The sequence below is a fragment of the Chelonia mydas genome, chromosome 1 (genome assembly GCF_015237465.2).
Source record: "Chelonia mydas isolate rCheMyd1 chromosome 1, rCheMyd1.pri.v2, whole genome shotgun sequence".
NCBI lineage: Eukaryota > Metazoa > Chordata > Testudines > Cheloniidae > Chelonia > Chelonia mydas.
In genome coordinates, this window is record NC_057849.1 from 242,455,331 (window position 1) to 242,472,277 (window position 16,947).

Here is a 16,947-nt window from a genome sequence, read left to right on the forward strand (position 1 = left end):
TGCTCCAAAATGTTGCTATTTATATTGTCCTTTTTACTGTCAGCTGGAATGCTTGATAAAATATGATATTGTAACTAAAACTCGGGAGTGGGAATTGGGATTTCTGTGTATTATTCCTGGCTGCCAGTAAGAGGTTATACTGGTCACTTAACTTTTCTGTGTTTGTTTCTGCACCTGTAAAATGGAGAAAATACTTATCTCGCTCGCAGGAATGTTGTGGTCCATAAACCATTAAATATTTGTAAAATATTTTGGACATGAAATAGCACTCTATATAAGTACATTTTAAAATACTGGTTAGATAAATTAGATTACTAGAAACAGCTTATGCCCAAATATAAGCTGGTTCTGGCAATTTATATGGTCGGCTCATATATATTCTTTTAAACTAGCGTTTTTCAGACTCTTTCATAAGCTTCAGGTAAACCATTTTACATTGGCAAAATCACTTACTCATAAATGTAGTTTTATTTTAATTAAAAAGGAGAATCTAAAGAAGTTGTTGGAAGTGTATGAGATGTTGGGAGAAGAGGAAGATATTGTGAACCCCTCAAATGAGCTGATAAAAGAAGGACAGATCCTTAAACTTGCTGCTCGTAATACATCCGCCCAAGAACGATACCTTTTCTTAGTAAGTATCAAAACCTGTGTTTGTGTGAGTGATGTTAGGCTTGTTTCAAATTTCACGGAGCTGCCTGAAAGCAAGGGTGAAATCTTCTCTCTATTTAAGTCAATGGGGAAATTTTGCCATTAACTTCACCTGGAGCCGAGATTTTACCCACAATGCTTGCTGAAAAATGACAATCATTTAGAAAAGAATGTTTCAAATAGAATTAAACCAGGGTCCAGTAACATATCTCAGAGTAAATGCAATATTGGTCTTTCTTAGTTGCTATAGCTACCATGGAGGCTAGTCATTTCTACTGATAGAATCTACTACTGTATTTGGGGTGCTTACATTTTGGAAACAAAAGTATTTAAGATTCTATTCTAATTAGATATTATTAGAATAGTATTTTATAGCAGTAGATTTAGCTAATCAAGTGGTCTGATTGAACATGCATGTGTGTTACAGGTATAGTAATTATTAGATGTCCTTCAAAATCCTTGAGTGTAATGTGACCAAATGAGTCACATAGCCTTGTAGGAAACTAGTACCCCTTGAAAGTTCTTACCCTCTTTTCAAAAGCTCTCATTGCTTTACCTAATCACATTTCCTTGGTTCACATACTCAGTGCTATCTTTATTTTAGCACTGTTGGACTCCATCAGTGATTCTTCATTAATTCCATTGTGGAATATTTGATATAACTCACTGCTGCCAATATATTAAAATGGCACATTCAAGCCCTGATTTTTGCCATTTGCTGTATGGGCCACTGGATGCTTCATGCTCTCTGGCTAGTAAAGTATGTAGTTTCTGAGGGACGGACTTCTGCTCACCCTTGTTTCTAGCAGAGGAATAAATGATTAGTAAAAGTCTCTGAATGGGGCTAGACATGATATTAAAATGAGGGACATAAAAAGTTCAGATGTGCCATATCTGTGATATAGACTTCAGTTGACATGAATGTGGCTTAGACCATCAAAGGAATCATATTGAATCCTTCACCAGCCATTGTATGAAATCCATAATGATGCTTTTCTTGAGAGTGGTTTTAAAGTGTGCTCCAGAGATAAGCAAGCCCCTAGTCAACAGGACTTCTGAAGCACTAAGAAATATTAAAAAGGCCTTAAGTCATCTTAATGTGCTAGACTATGCTTCTATGAAACATCATGTAAAAATATGAGTTTCTGGTTTTAATAATAAGAAAAAACTGTTAACCATTATGGATCTGATTTTAAATCTTCAAAAGCACAAACTCATAGTAGTGGATACCCTCCCTAGACTGAAATTCTAGGCTGTTAAACAATGATTATTTAAAAGCTACAAATAATAAATGATACTAATAATACCTAGCTCTTATATAGTGCTTTTCTTCAGTAGAAACCAAAGCACTTTACAAAGAAGGTCGATGTCCTCAGCTTGTCCACCTTGGCCTCATATAATTTTTCACTTCCTTTTGTGGATTTACATATTCTCAGTGTAACTTTGATTTAAAAAAAAAAAGTACTGTGAAGAAAAAACAGAAATCTACCATTATATGAGTTGACACAATAGACTGGAAATTCCTTCAGAGTCAATTTGCTGCTCTTATAGTATAAAGATTTTTTTTAAAAAAATCTATTAACGCAGATGTTCAGTGTATTGAAATCGGCTTGGAAAACTCTCAGCAAAAGGCTTACAGTGTTGCTAAACATCACATCCACTCAGTGTATTTGATTATAAACATTATGAAAATTACTGCACGTATGCAGTAGCAGGCTTTTAAATGTATCAATTAGTTGGCTTTTAATTTTATTTCTAAATCCTATCCATAATATCAGTTCTTTCCATTTTTATTTTGTCTGACATTAACAAGCCTAATCACAGTCTCCCTCAAGTTGTTTTTTAAGGTGATAAATGCGATTCATCTCTTAATATATTGTACTTGCCTTTCCTTGTTGTTGATGTGTCCTTTTTCTTTTCTTTTTTCTAATAGTTCAACAACATGTTGCTGTATTGTGTACCCAAATTCAGTTTGGTGGGATCCAAGTACTCCGTGCGAACAAGAGTTGGTATTGATGGTATGAAGATTGTAGAAACACACAATGAAGAGTATCCATGCACTTTCCAGGTGTCTGGAAAAGAGCGAACACTGGAGTTGCAGGCCAGGTAAGAGGTGTGGTCTACTTTCGAAGCATTAAAAAATATATAAAAATAGAGGAGAATTGTGGGACTGGTTGATTTTGGAGAACTGGTAAGGTGATATGGAGCCTTTTATTTGTAAACCTTTAATTTGAAAAATGGCCCAGGTCGGTGGACCTAGAAATTGTCTTCACTGCTGTTTGGCCATTTTAATAAATTGGTTGCCTAGTTCTGTTTTAGTGGATAAGTTTCCTCTTTTCAGAAATCACCTGCCACATTTAACCCTTGTTGACAGCCTCTGCAGAAAGACCAAGGATTAAACCCGCGTGCAGAAGTGACCTTTCATCCTGAACAGTGGTGTTTGCAGTTCATGATAGAAGCATACTGTCAGGCACTGTAGAAAAGTTTTTGTGGTCTTTTTTGTGCACGTAGTATATGTTCTGTGAATAAACAAAGGCTTCACGGTCATCTGCCTTTTTAGCTTTATGGAAAAATCCTCTATAATTTAAGAGGAATTATAACACTGCTCTCTAAAAATGTAAGCGATCTGTATAAATTACCTTTGAAAGCTTTAAAATGTAATTGAAAATTATAATCTTGATACAGATTTTTAACTGTCCAATATAATTTGATGGCAGGGATACAATTGTCAATTCTATAGGATGATTCAAAACCCACAGAAAAGTTATTTTGTATTAAATTGTATTAGGACTCTTCCATGAAGGTAAACTTGTCCTTTAATGTTTTGATTCAATAATAGATTATTTTTTATTACATATCCTACTGGTCAGAAATTGTTGTGTGGTGGCAGAAGTAACACCATACAACGTGTCGACGGTATTCCACCTGGAGGCAGCTGCATTTCACATGTGCAAAGCATTTTGTGACTGTGAACAAAATGCAGTTATCAACTATTTTTATTTTGTTCAACTTCCAGGGTGGTTAGTACTTTCATTAGCACTAAAGTTATTTAGTTTAGGGGGGAAACTTGTCTAGTTTTTGTGAACATTTTAGGGTGTGCTTCATAAAGTTCATTCAAAATTGTCAAGTAATATGTACAAAAATGCCACCCTAAAACTAGATCAGTGAGACTAAAATAATCTTAGTTGATGCATACTTTATTCTTAATGTATCCTATGGATAAATCTCATCCTATAAACTTGTCATAGCTCTGATGAAATGTTTAGTTTGCCCCAGGAATTCCCTTTTCCAGGTAATTTTATATATTTATTTTCAGATTACTGCTTGAGTGCATTTTAGTGTTTCAGTCACTTTTTTTTTTAAATAGATAGTAGATCACTTCCTACATGGAGGGATTGCTTGTCTGATATGGGGATTACATACTACTTTTAAAAGTTAGTTGAGTTGTTGGATTAGGGAGAATTATTTTATCTAATTAGAAGATTCATTTTTCCAATATTTACAGATGGTAAAGAATGAGGAACAGGACTCTGTCCTTCTATTTTAGGATTCTAGTTTTATTGCTAGTTGCAGTAATATTACAAAATATATAAGTGTCACTGGAGGCATTCTCACCATAGATGGGTATGTGATCTCACCTGCATATCCCATCCAGCAGTAGGAAAAATCAAAAGGATTGTGTGAGTGAGAATTCTTTTTGTATGCACCTTACTTCATCAAAGTGAGGGGAGGAAGTGTTAAATGAGTAGCAGAACAAAAAATACTGTGATGCTATTGTAACGCCGACAGACCCTGGTGGTCAGTGGGCAGGATTGAACCTGGGACCTCTGGAATTTAGTGAATGAGCCCCTACTGCATAAGCTAAAAGCCAGTTGGCTGTTAGCTAAGGCTGTAGAGCAGACTCATTTCATCTCTCTCTTTAAGTGGTCTCGGTGCCACTAGATGGGACAGAATACCACACCCAGAAGGGGTGTGGGTTACACTATTTCAAGTCTTTTTTTTTCCTGATTCAAAATTCATGGGAAATTGGGTTTGTATTTACCCCATCACTAGATTACGGTAGTGTATTTACTTGGGGTACAAGGCATGTTTTCATAGGATTTGAATTTAGAGGCCTTATTGAGATGCTTTGAAAACAATTAATGTACAAGACACTGGGTGGAAAATGCTTGGCCCTGTTGTCTTCGAAAGACCACCTACGCCAGTGAATAAACGGGAACATACGGATGCCTGGTTTATGGTGTTAAAACAAAACTTTCCTTTGTTTCTGTTAGATAGTATCACCCTATTATGTCAACCCTTTTTATTTCTGCTCTTGTTTACTTAACTTTAATTTGAGGAAGGGAGCTGCAGGGAAAAGTTGATATACTGATGCAGTTTCTCCCATTTTGGTTCATTTACAGCTATCTTAAATTCACACTGAAATGTGTGTGCTGTTTCGTTTATACATTTGTGCTTTAAGAAATCTTAATGCTGGAAATGCCATTATTATATATGTGTAATGAGTGCATTTAAGATGATCTTTCACGTAGAACTTAATTCTAGTCCATTAAACTTACCAGACTTCAAACCACGATTCTGATCCATTTTTAACTAGACAGTTTCATGAACACTACTGTTTTTATAAATGTTGGAATCATTTCAAAGTCTCTGCTTCTTTTGTAAGTTACAGCTTCATTCACCAACTACCATGAGCTAATGTTTCCTAAGCTAGTTTTATACTAATATGTCAATGTTTGTTTTAGTTCTGAACAAGATAAGGAAGAATGGATAAAGGTAAACACATCTACATTTTGACTTTCTTTAATTAAAAAAAAAAACAACCTTTATTTTTGGGCTGTGCCTGTGGTATTTAAGTTGAAATATTAACTTCTGATGAAATCAAATGCTGATCGTAATTAATTCACATTTCTGGTAGTTTTGTTGTTGGTCATTAAGTAGTCTAATTTCAAAGAGTCTATTAAATTTGTATGTTTGAGACCTTTATCCATTGTATTTATAATAGGCTCTTCAGAATACCATAGAAGCTTTTCATCAGAGGAATGAAACCTTCAGAAATGCCATTGCAAAAGAATATGAGGACATGCCCATTGAAGTTTCTGTAAGTTGAGTTACTGTAGCTTTGTACAACTGGTGCCCTTTTTGTCCTTTTCCAGTTACAAATGGCATATTGCTGGAGGGTGTCAGATGCTGCATATTCAGGCTTAGGATTCTTCTAGAAATGGAATTACAAAGTAATCATTTTGCTGGTCAACCATTTCTCTTTATGAGACAGACCATGCCTTATAAACAATCCTGTTCTTTCTAAAATGAATGATGGAGTGTCCTTTCAGCAATGTGTTACAATCTTTGACTGGATTCTTTGTTAGCTATCTTGCGTAGATTTCAAAACATAGCTTGAGCTGTGCTTTGCCATTTCCTTTCCAGAGGAAGAGAATAATTATTTTCTCTACTAAAAATACTGCACAATTGTCCTTCTTTTCCCTCTTCAGAAGGCTGAGCTTGGGAAGAGAGCACCAAGATGGATCCGAGACAATGAAGTAACAATGTGCATGAAATGCAAAGAGCCCTTCAATGCACTGACGAGGAGAAGGCATCATTGTCGAGCATGTGGACATGTAAGTGCAAAGCTACATCTGCTAGCTGGGTGACCAGACTCTAGAACAGATCTAAACAGTTGTTTAGAGTCCCCATCTGGTAGCTGGTTGTTGTTCATGTTACTGCAGCAGAGACTTCAGCTGTGACCTTTGTGGTTTGTAAGTAGCAGCTCTATTAGGTGAGCCAAAAAACAGAGCAGAAGCTGGGAAAAATTTCTTGTAAATTGTTCTTAGCAGAGCTAGGAATCTAAATGTGTAAGATATGCAAAATGCCTGAAATATCAGTCCAGACCAGATCAACTATGACCTATGCACTCACCTTGGGATACACTATAAATAGAGCAAAACTACCGTGCTTCTTCCCTCATCTCCCAGTAAGTTATTTCTTTCTCCAGTGAGTGATGGTGCAACCCCTGATTTTAATCTTAGTCTCAGAGTTCATCCTGGGTGATGTTGCATAATGTACATTTACATGCCTTTACTGCATTCATAACTTTGCTTTTGTGCTTTGCACTATGCTTCAGGCATTGTCATTAGCTCTTTCTGATTAGCACTAACTCTTTTAGTAGTTTTTGGGTTGCTTCCTCCAACTTAGAGGTGCCCAGTTAAACTTATGATAATTCCTTTTCCTTCCGCATGATTGGTGATTCAGGAAATTCTTAATTGACTTCTTTTTGTATTCTCTCTAATGCATGTCCTTCCATTTCATTTTAAAATGTTGTTTCATGGGGATATAAATATATTTTTAAAGGCTAATTCAGGTTGCTGCCAGAAGTCTTTTCTAGAAATGATGCTTAATATTGCTCACTTACTTTTCATTAGGGGTTTTGGTTGAAGACCTTGTGATCTAGGTTAGTATGGGTTGGGCCCAACGAAAAACATTTGTTTTGGTGGTATATCAGAGTGCAGAATACATAGTACCACTTATGTACTATTCCAGTTAGCTACTACAACCATTAAAAAAAAGTTATTTTCAGTCTCTTCTGTTTTTCATGCTGGGCTTCTTTTTCTCCTCAGAGGAATTTGCTGCTGAAAAATGTTTACAATAAAAGACTTTCCTCCTACACCTTTTAGGAGTCTAGCTTTCTTGTTTTAGTCTATTTAAAAGAAAAAAGTTCACTGTCGGGGTACAACATGGAACTGTTTCAGTTCTTCCCTTGGTATGTGTTTGTCGTTGTTGTTTCATAACAAACTATGAAGCTGTATGCTTAGATTTCGTAACAAAGTTAAAAGATGTTTGTTTCCGACAAAAGCAACAATTTCTTTTACAAAAAACATGGTATCATTTTATATGTATTGGAGTGTATAGATCAGTGGTTCTCAACCCGTGACCAAATCAGCACACAGCTGCAGCCCATGCTGGGCGATACAGGTAGTATCTATATTGTGTGGAGGTGGCCCCACGCAACAGAGAGAGCTGCATGTGCCACCTATAATGGTAAATGGGTTGAGAACCACTGGTATAGAGAATGAAATAGTAAGCGTACCTCTTGAGTGTTTCCTGCAGAAAAAGGACCACAAGACTAAACTGACTGGGGGCGTTTCTGCAGGAGAATTTATCTTATACTCAAGTTGTCCTTAATATTGATGTGAAGATATAAATTTGAAAGCTCTGATTGACCTCAGTGAGGTTTAAACATGTGCTTAAGGTCAAGCTCATGGTGTAAGCACCCATCCTGAATGTGGGTGATTTCCTGAATCAGGACCTAAATTGTAGAACAGTTAAAAGAATCCTAGTACGCATTTTATTCAGTCCAGCAATTTGAAAGGTAAAAAGCACTCACTTATTCAAGAAATAGTGAAATATAATTAAAAATTAAGTTTTTCTTTTAAATTACAATTGGTATGATAGATAGCACTGCCAGTGTCAGAAGACAGCACTTACACCTCACTTGATCTACATTTTAGGAGTTTTTAAATTGATCATTAGATTTTGCTGGTAATTTTTCTTAATCTTTTATTTCTTTTTCCTAAGGTGGTTTGCTGGAAATGTTCTGATTATAAAGCTCATCTTGAATATGATGGCAATAAATTGAACAAAGTTTGTAAGGACTGCTATCAGATTATAATGGGTTGCACAGACAGTGAAGAAAAGAAAAAGAAAGGCATCTTGGAGGTATGCTGTTTAAAGAATGAAATACTTGAATCTGTAAAATTCCTGCATGGGCATCTATTGCTACATACAATAAGAATCTGTTGGCTCATCACTAGCTGAAAAGTCCTATGAGCCAGTAAAATTCTGTTGTGTGTTTTTTGGTTTTTTTTACCACTTCACAAATAAACAATATTGAAGTTTGGAGCAAGGCCACCCAATCGGATTGCGTACGCCAATTAGGTAAATCATCGTAGCTGGCTGCAATGGAACTCAGTGAAAGTTACTCTTTATCTCTGAGCCAATCAGATTGAATATGTATCCTCAAAGTTGAATAATTTTTTTTTACTGGACTTCACCATATATATCTTCAGTATGCTAGTTCACAAACCCCCCAAAATATGCTATATCTTTGAAATTTGTGGCCAGAATGGAGAGAATTTCAGATATTTCTGATGACATTCAAAATACCCGTAACAAGACTTAGTTTTGATCAATTTATGTAGCAGTAAATCTCTCAATATTAGCAAAAACATATCATGCTGAGATAGGTCAGTTTCTCTTGATGTTCACCCCAATAGAAATCTAAGATTGATTGTCTGAAAAATTGACTGAAAAATGGTTGCATTCCAATATGACCTTTGAAAATACATTTCTGTTGGATGCTTTCATAAAATTTTGAATGCCAAAAGAGGAGCATAATTGTGATGGGTTGCTGGTAACATTTGGATGACTTCATGGTAGACATGCTAGAAATCAGAAAGATTGTTTCAGATATTAAAGAATCTAGCAACTATCCATTGATGGAGGTAGATTAAGAGTTAAGGGTGATTCTGCCACCTGCACTTTAAAAATTCTGGAGGGAGCAAGACGGATTGGGCATATTTAAGGGTGGGATGTTGAATATATATCTAGATACATTTTTATTTTTCATACACCCTCAGGCCCTTATTCAGTTTTTAATCAGGCAAACTCTCATGATCTTCAGCAGACGTTTGTCAGGATTTGGCTCCTCATTAGCACTTTAGAACATCTCTGAGAAACTTCCACAGATTGTTATTAATGGTGTTGTGTTTAATTGTTCTGTTTTATGCATTCTTGTCAACATCATGAAAACTTGAATTTTTCTTAAGGAAAATATTTTCCTTCTTACACTTTGTACTATCTCCCCACAGATTGAATCAGCTGAAGTCTCTGGAAACAGTGTCATATGTAGCTTTCTTCAATATATGGAAAAATCAAAGCCTTGGCAGAAAGCTTGGTGTGTTATTCCTAAACATGAAGCTCTCGTGCTATACATGTATGGTGCTCCACAGGTATGTAGCGAGGAAACAGAGTGAAAACAAATAGAAAATCCCTCCCACCGCCCTCACTCCTTTGCCCCTTTGTGGCATCTGGGGAAAAAGACATGTAACGTGAGAATAAGGGGAAATCTGTGTAGGCAGCGGTGTTGTAGCAGTGTCAGTCCCAGGATGTATAGAAAAGGTGTGTGAGGTATCTTTTATTGGACCAACTTCTGTCAGTGAGAGAGACAAACTTTTGAGCTTACACAGAGCCCTTCTTCAGGTCTGGGAATAGTCAAGGAGTTGCTTTCAGCCTGTATTGTGAACCAAAGCAGGTTTTTATCAGGATTTATTTCTTTTTCCTAGGATGTTAAAGCTTTGGCTACAATTCCACTACTGGGCTATGCAGTAGATAACACTCCAAGAAGTGCTGACCTCCCGCATAGCTTTAAACTGACCCAGTCCAAATCTGTACACAGCTTTGCAGCAGACAGCGAGGAACTGAAACAAAAATGGTTGAAAGTCATCCATTTAGCTGTCAAAGGTGAGACACCAGAATGTCAAAATGAATTGCAGATGAGTTTAGAGGAGCAGCCTGAATCTTCTAAAAAATCCGAATGCTGAAGCTCAAGACCACGTTCTGTTTTAAAATAATCCAGTCAGATTCTTGGTTAATTTTGTCTTTGTTCAAGCAAAAGAAGCAAATTCTCCTAATGACTACATGCATCTCTTAGCACTTTATGTTGAAAAGATACTGATCTATTTAGAGATCACTTTCTTATATTTATGTTCTGTCAATGAAGTTAATGTACAGACCCATTCCACAGAATTTTTTTTAAAAAAACATAAATGCCATTAAAAGAACAAAACCTATTAACTTTAGTGTACTTCTTGTTTGTCTCAAAGTAAATTGCATTGTATGATTCACTTGCTATTGGGTTAAAGTTTGCTACTTTAATAAAGAATGTGGATATTTGATGTATCCTTTACATGTTAAGACTTTATCAGTATAAAAGATATACCTCCACATTGCCAAAATAGATCTGTAGTGAAATATACTGGGACAGTTTGGTTTATTGTATCTAGTTTATAGAATTACTTACACAATGCTGTACATATGTTATATTCACTTTTTTAATGCAAATTGCTTTTATAATAATTGGCTTTTGTCAGTTTATCAGGAAAAGAATCTAATTGTTTCAGTTTAGAAATTCATTGCTAAAATAAAAGTACAATATATGTACAGTGTTAGAAAAAATTGTACTTGATTTTGCTTCATGAAGTACATAGGTTCTTATTAGTCTATAATTTATTTAAAATAAAGCATGTCTTCTCTTGCAAATTAAGCAGAGGGTTCTCAATTGAAAAAAATCACTCTTTAGTGATTTAACTAATTTACACCTACTGATCTTATTTTTATACATTACGAATTTTTAAAAAATAGCAGTAATTTAAGTGGCATGTAATGGATTTGTGAATTCCAGCTGTGTTTTTAAAAAAGAGTAGTCTTCTCTCTTTTTTTTGGTTCTGTGCCTGTTATCTTTTCAAGGTGCCGGTGCTACCTTTCTAAAATACAGTATGTGCTTTAGCAATTAACATCCTGATCTTAAATGATCTTCTGGGATCATATTTTTTTGCCTTTATGGTCATTGGAACACTTGTACGTGTTTAAAGTGTTTTAACTTTCACAAATACACATATTGCATCAGCTAGTGATAACTAAAAACTATCTGCAAGGATTATACATCATACTGTATGTTAGAGCCTTTTTGTATGAACTCGGATATAAAGTCTGATCCTGCAATTCTTGACTTGCATGAGTAGTCCTTACTCCTATTGAGTTCACTAGGACTGCTCTTGGGAATAAAGACTTACCTGTGTGAGTCAGGCTTTGACTGTTGGGCCCGTGATGAATCTTCATTTCTAATAGTCTTTTATGTAGGGACAAATGACTCTGCTATAAGAGGATTCCTCTGTAACATTTTAGATGGACTATAAGTCTTTATAGTGCATATGCAATGCCTGGCTCTCTAATAGAACAAGTTAATCAATTTCTGACTTAAAAAAACCAAATGAAATCTTTTATTTTCTAAAATACAGCAATTAGTTAAGATGGTCCCAAGACACAAAATTCAGATTTAGATAGTCTTCTCAAAAACTCTGGGGGATAGGCGCAATCAAAACTCTGGATCCATCTTTACAAATAGATAAAAATCAGTAACTTGAATCAAGATTTACTTTACCCCCAAAATTTATTTTGTCACTCTGACAGACCTTACTTTTTTTTTCCTTTTTCTTTTTTTTTTATCATTGAGGGTGAAAGATTATCCTTCAGTCAACTGTTGTACTTGGGTATAGTCATTCACCTAATGTCATTTACTTCTGTGCATCCCAAATCTGTCTGTATTGCCCAATACTTAGGGAGACCAGGGTGAGTGTAAGGCAGTCACAGCAAATTCTGTGCTAACTCTTATGCACCCTCACTGAACTCAGTGGGCCAGATTCTCATCTCAGTTGTACTAGTATAAATCTGGTGTAACCCTCTGATTTCAGCGGAGTTAGTCCAGATTTTTACCCAAGCAAGATCAGAATCTGGCCTCATAAAGTTGCCCAGGATGTATGTCATTGCAGTGTTTGTCCCTTGGTCTTCACTTAGTTTAGACTGCTCTGCATGTAATTCTGTTCACTACTTTATTTTAATGCAGTATATAATATATAACTTATTTTATTTAAAAAAAAATCCTTTGGCAGTGTAAAGAAATTCAAACCACTTTTACAGTTCATAGTATGTCCCTTAAAGTTGGGCCCTCTCATACCCTTAGATTCATGCTGGTGTACAGGGGCAAACTAACGCATGGATCTGCTCATCTCACTCAGAAAGTGCAGGGTGACTTGGCCTCCTCTGTAGTAGCATTGCCTTCTTTCCCCCAAATGGTACTGTCTCCTGGGGACATGCAGGCTTAGGGCATGGAAACACATAGGCTGAGCTCTGGCCAGAAAGAACTGCCTGGGGGTCAGTATTATATCTTTCCATGACCATTCTCCTCAGTGGAGATCTGCCTTCAAAAGGAGTTCCCAAGGCAACTGCTGATTTCTGAGAGCCTTGTCAGTGCATCTTGAGTGGGGATATCATTGTCAATACCCTGGAAATCATGTAGATTCTGCATGATCCGTGAGGTTTCAGGACCTGTTCCATGAATGGACAACTCCCTCACCCACCCAATAGAAAGGAATCATGTAAGGAAAACCTCAGGTTTATTCTCCTTTGTCCCCTCCCACAGGAAGGGATGATCTGGACTGGAAATAATAATATATAGCACTAATAAAGTGCTTCATATTTTCAAAGCACTTCCCAAACATTAACTCAGTCTTCCTTTTGAGGCACATAAGTAGGCAATATTTTCCCCATTTTCCTAGATAGGGAAAACTGAGAAGCAAAGAGATTAGGGTCTGACTGTTTTGAGAGAGGCTAAGTACCTGCAACCGCTTCAGTTGGAGTTGTGGACAGTAGTCAGCACCTCTGAAAGACCAAGCCCTAAATGACTTCTTCCAAAATCAGACTCTGAATTAGGGATTAAGCCAGAATCAGAAGTCAGGTGTTCCAGTACCTGGTCCTTTCTCATTCCTGGTCCATGTTAGCTCATTTTGAGCCATTAAAGTTTGTGTAAATCTGTAATTAGGTTTTTGACCCAATAATTTATTTCATTTTATTATCATAAAACTGTCTGCTCAAAGCCTATTCCCTTCTCAGTCAGCACATAATGGGAGACTCTGAAAAGCAAGAATTATTTGATTGTTGTGTGCATTCTACAAGTATAAACACAGGCCAACCATTCTGGACAAAAAGATAGACAGTGAAGGAGAGAGGTTGCTTTTCTGGACCCAGTGACAACTCTTCCAAGTATTTTACCCAGTACCTCACAGACTAATCCACATACCCGAATGTGAAAGCTTCTGTTTAATTTTAAGGTATATGTTCTGACTGCAAAGACACAGACTGAAAGTGGTAACTGCTATGCTTTAATTCCCATGATGATAGAACATCTGAATTATGGAGGAAAAAAATTGTCTTTCCAACCCAACAGTTTAGATTGTGTCCAAATTTCAGCCCTGAGTGAGTTTTTTGTGAGTTCCCTAAAGAAAACATTGACAAATGTTTAATTTTAGTAGCATGAAGAGATGCTACATATGTGTAAGTGACAAATGGGCATTCATTTATTATGTATGTGAATGCCTTAGCTACAGTATTTAAGCTTTGTGACCCCTATATTCGAGAAGTGCTCATTTTAAAATGTTTTATGTGATGGAGGATATTTTTGTGCAATTTAGAGCTTATCAGACATTTGACTACTTACTGTTTTTGTCAGATTTAAGGGGTTTTTTCTGTATTCCACTAGAACTATGGCTAATCAAAAAGCTTTAGTCACATTTATTTGGCAAATAATGGTAAAATTTACATTATTTTTTCAGCATATTTTTCCTGATGTCTGCAAGCACAGAATCTCATTTGGGTAACCCTTTGCATTATTTTTAATGTGTCTTAAACATTTCTGTACTACTGTTCCTATCTATTTTATTATGGCTTCATGTAATTACACTTGAACGATTAAAGGCTGTTAAAGCCTGTAGTATCTTGCAGCTTCAACTCTATTGACTTTGACAGGAGTATTTTTTGTATTTAAATACCCCAGTTCGACAGGAAAATATTTTTTGCAAAAAGCAAGCACTGAAAAAGGAAAACATTCCCTTCCCATTGGAGTGGAATGTTGAAAATATGTAAAGTATGTGTGCGCATCATATAATTGCAGCTTTTTACAAAGAGGATCTCAAAGCTCTTTACTAACCTTTAATAAGCCTCATAATACCCTTGTGGGGTTAGAGGTGTATTATTCCTTCCATTTTAATATATGGGGTAAATTGAGGCAGAGAAACTAAATACAGAACACATATCCCAAGCCTGTATAGGTTTTAGAAGAGGTTACAGACAAGGATTCAAACAGGGTCTAAGTAGAGTGGTCAAAACTTTGAAACTTGAAAAGATGGGGAAAACTTCAAAAACTTTAAATCTTTTCCCCATTTTTACTATGGCTGTAGTTGGTCAAACTTTTAATTTCAAAAGGAAAACATTGAATTCCAAAAAAAGTGGCCATTTTTTCACTTTTTTTTTTAACGAGTTCTAGTTCTAAGAACACCTGTTTTCTTACAGGAAGTTTTAAAAATGTTAACTATGGAAATAATTCTAAATAATGAATTTGAGACCCATCCATGAAAGTATGTAGGGACAGATCCTGAGCTGGTGTCAATTGGCATAGCTCCGATGGAGCCTAAACAGCTCTGATGTTTTACGTTAGCTGTATATCTGGCTTATATTCTCTGAAGGCATGCGCATGACAACCGGGATCGCTCCATCTTTAGATGTGCTGCTGCTACTGCCATTCACCTGGACTCATAGGACCAGAGCCAACTTCAAATTGATTTCAGCGGGAGGGAGCTGGATCGAGTTCATAACCCTCTATCACACTATTGCAATCTCCAAAACAACTAACAATGGCGTAGGTGAGACTAAGCAGGTGGAAGTCCTTGAGAACAAATGATCTGTTTTCAGGCAGATAATTCAAATAATAAAGAATGGGGGTGGGCAATACCAACAATTGTATGCGCAGAATCTTCTAATGCTTAAAAAAAAAAAAAAATTGGCGAGGTGTGTATGGGTCTAACTCTGTAGTGTACGGTTTGTGATGACTTAAAATGAACTATAAAAAGGAGACCTTGTTTTATCCCAGCTGTTATCTACTTCATGGCCATCTTGGTAAGAGGCAGTTAACTTGCCAATATGGTTCTGACCAATTGGACTGTAGTGGAATATATTCTTTGGATGGAAATTTACATATGCCAATCAGATTGCTTTTTTTAGTCCTCTCTCCTTTTTATAAAACAATAGGGAGGCTTAATTAACATATATTTTTAAGACAATTATAATAGACTGATGTGATTCAGACAGCATTTTACAATCAAAAGTACACTGTGATTTAAAAATATAAGTAGTCTTTTGACAAAATTGTATATACCTTAAGGGGATAAAAATCAATACATAAGTAGATCTACTTTAGTTGCCTGTTTACTGTTTCCAACTGATTTACAAGCTGAAATTCAGTCTAAGTATTCAGCTAAATATTCAGTGTGGTTTTTGTACTGCCTCTTCATTAAATTATTCTCACATTTATTCATGGCATTGTCATCCCCATCCCTCCAAATAAATGTAGATTTTTTTTCTCGACAAAATGGTAAAAGCAGATGATTTCCATGAATAAAACATGTTGTTTCTGTCAATGTGTGATACTAACCTACTTCAATTTATAGTTTATCCTTGTGGATTCATTAACTATTTATGGTGGCAATGTTCAAGAAAGGGAAGGGAACTGTGTCAAAGCCTCTTTTACACAGAGGTGCCATAATGTTTAGAGGAAGGAGAGCAAGTTTGTTATGCATGGGGAACAATTTGCAATAGAAGAAGGATATTTTACATACAGTAAGATATCTCCTGCTACCACTTAAGCTAATGGGAGTTACTGTTTGCTTCAGTGGGAGTTGGATCAGCCCTACTGTGTAATGTCCGCTATACATGCAGTGCATTAGAACCTCTCAATTATGAAAACACTGTGTTCAGTTTAATTTGGAAGAAACTGATTTTTTTTAATTTAAAAAAACCCAACCCTAATGTTTCAAAGAAGTGTAAATTTTGCTCTGATTTTACACTGAATTGCAAAATTTCAAAAAAGAGGCAAAATTTAAGTTGTGCAAATATAAGTGGCAATTTTTCTGGTCAAGAAATATATGAATGTAAAATATTTGCAGATATTGTATATATTTTCTGTAACATATGTATATTTGGTCATAAAGATGGGAGCTGGTGTATTGTAAAATTAAGCACTTTAATTCCTGTTGAATACTTAGTTTGTATGCTGTAAAATAAAAGCATCATTAAGTACTGTTGACTATCTTTCCATGATTTATTGCTGTGCTGATAAATGATTTAAAGTACAATGCCTAGCATATAGATGACTGTGGAGAATAAAGGTTTGTCTATATAAGAAAGTTGTCATGGCTTAACTTAATATGCGATGTTAAACCAATGCAAAACGTCATGTGGATGCTTATTTTAGTTTAAACTAGGCTTATTTCGATTTTGGAAGCTGTAGAAACATAAATTCTGGTTGATATGAAGCTATTCTGAAGTATTACTTCAAAAGGGGTAAACAGTGAGGTGGCAAAATTTGCAGATGATACAAAATTGCTCAAGATAGTTAAGTCACAGGCAGGGATAGAT

The 16,947-nt window shown here is 35.8% G+C and overlaps 1 protein-coding gene across 6 annotated transcripts in view; it reads left to right on the forward strand.

The window, feature by feature from the left end:
• Nucleotides 1–16,613, forward strand: part of FGD4 (FYVE, RhoGEF and PH domain containing 4) — a 179,276-nt gene extending 162,663 nt beyond the window's left edge. For all 6 annotated transcript variants that reach the window (XM_007067470.4, XM_037878640.2, XM_037878599.2 and 3 more), the window contains exons 10-17: nt 485–631; nt 2,582–2,754; nt 5,394–5,424; nt 5,654–5,749; nt 6,141–6,266; nt 8,221–8,361; nt 9,513–9,653; nt 9,987–16,613. In XM_007067470.4, the coding sequence (XP_007067532.2) occupies nt 485–631; nt 2,582–2,754; nt 5,394–5,424; nt 5,654–5,749; nt 6,141–6,266; nt 8,221–8,361; nt 9,513–9,653; nt 9,987–10,244 (1,113 nt within the window). In that variant the 3' untranslated portion in view covers nt 10,245–16,613. The remainder of the gene's footprint in view (nt 1–484; nt 632–2,581; nt 2,755–5,393; nt 5,425–5,653; nt 5,750–6,140; nt 6,267–8,220; nt 8,362–9,512; nt 9,654–9,986) is intronic.
• The last annotated feature ends 334 nt before the right edge of the window (nt 16,614–16,947 follow it).